Raw genomic sequence first — 7,747 nt, 5'->3', positions numbered from 1 at the left:
CTGTCTCGGGGTTATCGAGTGCCCCCGCACGGCTCCTGCCTGTGAGGGGCTGCCGGGTGGGTTCACCCTGTGCCTTTGCCCCGTGAGAGTGCGGAAGGGATGCGGGGGCAGAGGGGCTGGGCTGCTGCAGCCCCTCAGCACAGGAAAGGTGCCGAGGGGGGCTCCCAGGGGTCTTTGCTTTTCTCCTTTGCTCTGGACTGTGCAGCCTGTGGTGTCTTACCTGTGCTTCACTTGCTGCCTCTGCCAAACGGCAGCATCCCATCAGCAACCGCTCGTGTTCATAGCGCTAAGTCTGTCCTAGAATCTCCGGCCATATAATTAGAAACCAAAATCAGCGAAAACCCTCAGGAGCAGTAGAGGACCTTTGAACGATTGTTTCTGTTTTGAGTGTGCACAATAGCTTTGAGTGCCTGAAGCTTGACGATGGGGTTTGATTCCTTCTGTTCTAAATGTCCCGCAGGGCTTTTACCACGGGGACCCCGCCAGCACCGCGGTATCACCACTCCGCTGTGGTCTATGGGAGCAGCATGTTTGTGTTTGGTAAGACAGCAGCAGGCGCAGTTGGTGCTTGGAACAATGAGTGTGCTGGGGGTGTTGCTTTGGAAATAGATATTTTTAGGAAGCGCCGGAAGATCTTGTTCAGCAGCGGCTCCAGTATTTCTCACGGCTGACTGAGTTCAACTGGAGCTTGGGAATACTTTTGCTGTTTTGTCTCAAGTAAAGGAGATTTGAAACCCGTCACCACAGTGTGTCTTTAGGGGTAGAAGCGGAGGAGAAGGCTTCTGCCTGTTCAGCCCGTTAGCCAAATACCTTCTCTCTGTGCCGTCTAAAGGTTTTCTTCCAGCATAACGACAGGAAGCACGTTTCCTCTGTTGCATTTGAGACTGAGTTGTTGTTCCCCAGGTGGTTACACTGGAGACATCTACTCCAACTCCAACCTGAAGAATAAAAACGATCTCTTCGAATATAAGTTTGCGACGGGGCAGTGGACGGAGTGGAAGACGGAAGGGAGGTAAGGACCTGTGTCAGCACCCCGTGTCAGCTGGGTCACCCCGCTCCTCCAGGGGGCTCGAGCAGAACTCAGCAAACGCTTGAACTGGCGTGATCAGAGTTAGTCACACTGTGGTGTGGAGGCTGCAGGACCGTTTCTACTCGATTTCTGGAAATGTGGCTCTTCATGTTTCGTTTCTGTGATAGGAGGAATGGGAGCAAAGGAGTTTCCTCCTTTAGAATAGTTTCGTTTTGGAGGATACTGTGAAATTGGGTGATCCCTTGTAGTTTCGATGTCATTTTATCACAAGCTTGTTCGTAGTTACGTCTGGATGTTGTTGGGGCGCTCTGATGTGTGCACACTTGAGTCACCTGAAGGGAATGTGTGTTCACACCAGTAAATTCAGACGCAGGGGAAGGGGTTGACAGTGTTTGGATCTGTTGGCTGCAGGTTCCTGAGGTTCAGCTTTCCCAGGCAAAATCAAACCCGGGAAGACGCTGCGCTCAAAGCTGACTTTGTGCCCCTTTCAGGACGTTATCCAGGATGCTGACTTTGACCCAGCTAATTAATGGTTTCCTCACTGCGGAAGGAATGTTCTGTGTCTTCACCTGCAGTTCGTTATGTATTTGGAGGTTCTGAAAAGCTGATTTTAGTGGGGAGAAGGGAGGGAGGGTTCGTTACTGTGATTGCAGAAGGGTGGAGGAACACACAGTCCATTGTGAAGTCACCCTCACTCACCCCCCGTGAGCACATGTCCTGCTGTAGATCAGAGACCGCGTTAGGCATTTCTCTTCTGGGTTATTCTGCAACTTCAGACGTTTTGGAGAGTAAATCTTATTCTACAACCCAAATGTCTGAGTCGTTTCCCACAGGGATGAGCGTTACGCTCTGCAGTGACCTCAGACACGCCACCCTTTCATCCTAGGCCCTTGGAGAACCTCAGTTTTGTTCAACACTTCTTGGCCCATTTAGGGAAAGCAGCAAAGGTTGGGGAAGAGGAATCGTAAGTTTGATCTTGTCCTGTGGTCATCACATCTCAACGCCCGCTAAATGATCCCAGATGAGCCCCGCGAGCTCTGTCCCGGCTTTCATTTCTGTTCCACCTTCTCAGTACGTGAAAATACGCGTGGGGTTTCTGCAGTGCGGGGGGAGTTTCCGCTTTGTGGTAGCGATACTCCTATTAGTCATCCTGCTATTTAGCTACTTCCCATAAAATCCTTCAGGAGTCTGTGAGGCCTGGCAAGGATTAGCTGGGATTTTTTTCCATGTGCATTAAGGTAATTTTCCCCTAACGAAGGAAGCAGAGTGTTAAATTCTAAAACATGCTCTTCAGAGACTTGCTTTGTGTTTTGAGGATGTGTGACAGAAGCAATTCCATGGCTTGAAGCCGTTTGGGGGGGGGGACTTTATTCTCCTGATGTGTGTTTTAGCTGTCACCCAGATCCCTCCTGCAGCACTTCTGCCGCTCACCTAAGGATGTTTTCTTCATTTCCCGTTGCAGGTTGCCAGTTGCGAGGTCAGCTCATGGCGCTACAGTGTACAGCGACAAGCTGTGGATCTTTGCGGGATACGACGGCAACGCGCGGTACGTGGGGAGAGCGCTCTCTCCTTGGGCACTTTTGTAAAGCCCCAGTCCCCCTCTTCCCACCTCTGTAGAGAGGTTGTCTCATACACAGGGGTTGAACACATCGCTGGGGCTTTGCAAAATCCGGCCTGGCCTCGAGTGTTACATTTGCTGAGGGACGTGGTTGAAGACCCTGGCAGTGCAGATGAACGGTTGGATTTGATCTTAAAGGTCTCTGCCAACCAGAGGATCCTGTGTGTGATTCTGTTTCTACCCTTCACCAGTTCACGTTCAGCTAAGTCCGTGTGTAGAACGATGAACCTGGTGGCTCCGCGTGGCCGTGGACGTGCACTCTGACGGCTGTCTTGGTTCTAAAGATACTGAAAGGTCTTTGGAATCTGGCACACCACCAATTCTCGAGGGGGAGCCGCCACAGGCCGTGTGCTGTTGCTGGAGGCTCAGAGAACAAAGTGTGGATTGTCTGTGAAGTCATGCTGAACAAAGACCATCATGTCAGCATTGTCACTGGAAGTGTGATGCTACTTAGGGTGAAGGGAGGTGAGATTTTGGATGGGAAAAGCCTGGAAATAGTGGGCCTGAAAAGGCGGGGAGAGCCTGGAGCTTTGTCCCAGCTCCTTGCGGTTGCTGGTAGTGTGTCAGGGAAGAATCAGTTCTGAACACATGATTTTTCCTGTCTTGATGAGAAGTGATTTATGTCGATGCACAACATTGGCATCGTGAGAGTAAGTAGAGACTGTCACAGAGTCGGGGCTGCCTCAGCGTGCTCCTCCTCTTCTGAGGAGAATCTGCAGGAAAGGTCCCGGCTCCGTAGAGTCTCCGGGAGAAGTGCTGATGGTGGGAAGAACAGATGGGCTCTTTCCTTTATTTCTGGAGGAGGAATCGGAGAACTGTGCATGACTCTGCGGAATTGCTCAGATCCAGCTTAGGGAGATCCCCAAGGACCTTGGGTAGCTGGAAGGAGGGATTGGGTGAGAGTTGCTGTTTAATTTATGTTAGATATGGCTAATCACATTAAAAAATGGCTTTTCTGTGGAACATGAGCCTCTAGGCGGATTGGAACAAAGGAAGCGTCTGTAGGTACCACGAGTAACTCATACGGGGAAAAGCACAGTCAGATACGGGGGAGTCAGCGATTCATCCTCCTCTACCTACGTCAGGTAGGATTCAGCCGCAGGACCAGGGGTCGGCAGCGATGGGGAGGAGGCGGCAGGGTAACGAGGGGTGTTTCTGTAAAGCCCCTGAAGATGAAAGAGCTCAAATCCTTCAGCTGCAGGCAGAGCTGCTGTGTGTGAGTGCTGGTGAACTGAACCCACGCAAGCTGAGCTGGTGGGGTAAAATCTAGCTGTAGGACAGAAAGAGTCTAATGGGTTTTTCTGCTAGTGGAAGCAGGAGGTTTTCCTGTGCAGAAGAGGGAGTGCTGATCAAACAGATTGTACTCTCTCCTTCCCACCCCATGAGCTAAAAATGACCAAAAATAAACTGTTTCAAACTGCACATTTTTTGTGTTACAGGTTAAATGATATGTGGACCATTGGCCTACAGGACAGAGAGCTGACGTGCTGGGAGGAGGTGAGAAGCTTTAACTTCAACTAACACAGAGACTTTTTTATAAAATTCCCTGTGCAGGGCTGCACTCCGCTCTCTTGAGTGTGTGTTTGTCACCCAGGTGAAAACAAACAGTTCAGGTTTGATTTGGTTTGTGTGTTTGAAAACCAAGCGTGTATGAAAGCGCTATTTTTGCTCGTGAATGTGTGAACTGGACCGGGACTGCCCGTGGTGGCCGCTGTAGAAAGAGACTGCACTTCCCATTGAACCGCTGCGGTGGACTGGGAGCGTGGCTTTGGCTGGCGAGATCAGGGGCCTCATCCGCATGGTATCGGAGGCTTTAGAACTGTGGCCCCCTGCCCTTTTTATCCAAGGTAAAATGTGCTGACGTGCCAGCACAGCGTTAGCTGATTACTCGTAGTAGATTCATGGGACTTGGCTGGCTGCACCCATGGCTGCCATGGGGTCGGTCTGTCTGTCCGCCCGGGCATCGCGTGGTCCCATGGCGCGCTCAGCGTGCAGAGCCGTCCTCGACAAGAATACCTGTTTGATGCTGAACTTCATTATCTTTCAGATTGAACAAAGTGGTGAAATTCCTCCTTCCTGCTGTAATTTTCCCGTGGCTGTTTGCAGAGACAAGATGTTTGTTTTCTCTGGCCAAAGTGGAGCGAAGATTACCAATAATCTCTTCCAGTTTGAATTCAAGGAAAAGATGTAAGTGGAGACAGTTAAGTTGTGCGAAATCTGCATAATCCTTGACTGCTCGGGTTGAGAAATGCACATGCCTAAGGGTTTTGAGGAGGAGTACTGCGTCTCTCGACGAGAAAGGGTAGATAAGGTAAAATATGGGCTGTTTTAACGAGACACTGTTGTTTGCTGGCGCAGCAAATTGGTCTTTTTCAGCAGACGAACAGAAAGTTTAGTGAATTCACTTTAAACAGTAAGTATGAATTGTAGTGTCTTCAGGGTGGGACACCGAATACTGCCCTCCTCAGAGCTGTGGTGTAAATACCTGACTGAAGCCAGACAGAGCTCCTGTGCAACTCCAGCACGTAGTGAAGTCCCTGGGCAGTGTAAACCATGTGGAGTGTCAACCGTTGCTCTGCAAACGTGTCCCCTCTGAGAGGATAAAAATGCCAGAGAGTGGGAATACAGCCGGACTGGTCTGTTCTGACAGCCTGGTTCTGTTGGGTTACTGGCTGAAGTGGAACCACAGCTGAAAAAAGAGCAAACGGCTGCCAGACCATGGCTGACATTGTGCTGTTGTAGGGGTGAGTGATGCTGTATCAGCACGGGATGTGGGGTCAGAATGGTGCCCTTCACGTCGGAGGCTTCACCATAGTGTCACCACAGGTCACCAGTCCCTCCCTGGGTGGTGGTCGTTGAGCTGCTGGGGTTTACGTAAATACATCAGGGTTATGGTGTTGGCTTTCTCACGTTTTCCGTTAGACGTTTAGCAGTAGGGAGTTGACGCAGGTCCCTGAGGAATCTGCAGGATTAGCTGTTGTCTGTGCTCTGCAGGTTTGGGGAGTGTTGTAATAGAGCTCCTCTTCTTTAGCTTAGTCTGAGAGTTAGAAAACTTCCTCTGCAGAAAGGAATTGTAAAAAAATCCACTGATTCGTGCTTCATATCTCAGTTGGACACGAATTCCGACCGAGCACTTGCTCCGTGGCTCCCCTCCTCCTCCACAACGAAGATACGGCCACACCATGGTCGCGTTCGACCGGCATCTCTACGTGTTTGGGGGTGCTGCCGACAACACGCTGCCCAACGAGCTTCACTGCTATGACGTGGACTCGCAGACCTGGGAAGTCATCCAGCCCAGCCCAGACAGTGAGGTAACGCACTCAGCTTGTGGTTTTCCCCTTCATGCTCCATCTTTTTTTGACACGTGTTTGCTGTCAGGCCACAGACGTGGTTGTGATGAGGACGTTCACTTTTCGTTCCTTCTCACTAGCGGTTCGGCAGCTGAAACGCTGTGGGCAGAGTCTTTAACAACCAGCCAGGGCTGACCCGTTTCAAATGCCACTTTAGACGGTGTCAGGAAAAGCCATGAACCGCTTGTGAGTCAAGTGGTGAGTCAGTCGCTGTCTGACAGAGGTCAGGAGCGAACCCGCGGTGTGGAGCAGGGGTTGTGCGCCGGGCCCTTGGAGCAGAGCTCAGCACTAGACAGGGTTTTGCTTGTATTAATGTTGTTTTATGGGCATAAACTCTTATCAACTGTAATTACGCAGAAGGGCAGTTCTCTGTTGGGTCACTGTAAAGGTATGATCTTAAAATAATAGCAGAGATCATAGGGAGCCTCAGGAAGGGCTTTTTTGGCATGTATTTGTGTTAGTAAGACACGTAAATTTTAAAAAGTATGTTCTTTACATGAACATAAATGAGCCGTAAACCACCGAGGGCCAAGTGAACACCCCAAATGAGAAAATACTAAAAACCAAAGTGGATGAACATGTTGATACATGTCTCTGGGGCTGCTCATCCCAGCCCAGGGGTTGTGTGATGAATGGTGGTGGTTTTCCCGTAGCGCTCACAGATGCCGTCTGTGAGAGAACCTGGGACTCCACCTTGGAGTGTGAGGGGCTGCGGGGCTTCAGTGCATATCACAGGAAAAGCGGTTTTATTTCTGATCTACCAAAAAGTGGGTCTCTTGAACACACTAATGTGTATTTCCCCGATTTAGGATGGCTGCGTTGGCTGCGTTTGTTCATTTGAGCAGATTAAGGGGTGTTAAAATACTCCAGCTGATTCCCTGGCAGCTTTAGAGTGCGTTGGCTGATCGGCGGGGAGGAGGCACTCGGTGTTCCTGTGCTGCAGAGATGAAGGCTGTACCTTAAAGAGATGAATATTACATGAACTAGGATGAAATGTGTTATCACCAGCGTTATCATTCGGCACTTACGGCTTTCTCAGCCGCTGGTCCTTCACGATACTATCGCTTGTCGCCCTCAAGAGCGCGACTGCTCCCAGCAGCGCTGGAAATTGCTGTTACTACCTGACTTAGCCCTGGCTGAACGGCATTTTGTGTTTCAGAGCTCTTGGCCTGGCCTGTCTGTAGTCCCAGGCGGTGTCTCAGTCCGTATGGAGTTGCACATGGTGTGTTTTGAAGTTTCTTCCACGGTTACGGCACCTAGAGAGTGGTTTTGAGGACAGGGGGAGTGAGACCGAAGTGCTGCTGAAACCTGTGATAGTAAATTTTCTTAGAAGACTGAGGAACTGTGAGATCTGAGAGACTTTTGGCACTCTAAGTTTTAAATGATTTTGTGTTCTGGAGTGGTAACTAGATGGTTTCCCAGAGTTGTTTTCCAGAAGTTTCTGTGAGCTTTTGGCAGAGACTTTTAACAGAGACAATGAATCCGATACCAAACTATTCCCAGGACTCTCTGAACTGGAAATTTCCCTTCTTATCCATATCCGTGAACAAAATTAATTCACGTTGAGTTGAAACTAAGCAGGAGGTGATGAGAGCAGTGGAGGTTCCTGTCTGTGTGTGCCGTGGTGGTGACCTCCAGAATGAGCTACCTTGGCTTTCGATAGAGTTGGGTGGTTTTTTCCTTTTCCTGGTGAGGGGTCGTACAGCACACGTTCCTCGTGGATTTGTCTGTAGTATGGTACGTGATCTT

General features: G+C 50.1%; 1 protein-coding gene across 1 annotated transcript in view; it reads left to right on the top strand.

Moving 5' to 3' along the window:
• Positions 1–7,747, top strand: part of LZTR1 (leucine-zipper-like transcription regulator 1) — a 33,565-nt gene that overhangs the window by 353 nt on the left and 25,465 nt on the right. The window contains exons 2-7 of the mRNA XM_010137656.1: positions 461–540; positions 904–1,012; positions 2,493–2,576; positions 4,088–4,145; positions 4,696–4,835; positions 5,758–5,959. Of these exons, the coding sequence (XP_010135958.1) occupies positions 461–540; positions 904–1,012; positions 2,493–2,576; positions 4,088–4,145; positions 4,696–4,835; positions 5,758–5,959 (673 nt within the window). The remainder of the gene's footprint in view (positions 1–460; positions 541–903; positions 1,013–2,492; positions 2,577–4,087; positions 4,146–4,695; positions 4,836–5,757; positions 5,960–7,747) is intronic.

This window comes from Buceros rhinoceros, unplaced genomic scaffold, assembly GCF_000710305.1.
Source record: "Buceros rhinoceros silvestris isolate BGI_N320 unplaced genomic scaffold, ASM71030v1 scaffold19776, whole genome shotgun sequence".
Taxonomy (NCBI): domain Eukaryota; kingdom Metazoa; phylum Chordata; class Aves; order Bucerotiformes; family Bucerotidae; genus Buceros; species Buceros rhinoceros.
Note: the sequence above shows the minus strand (reverse complement) of the source record. Positions and strands in the feature narration are given on the sequence as shown.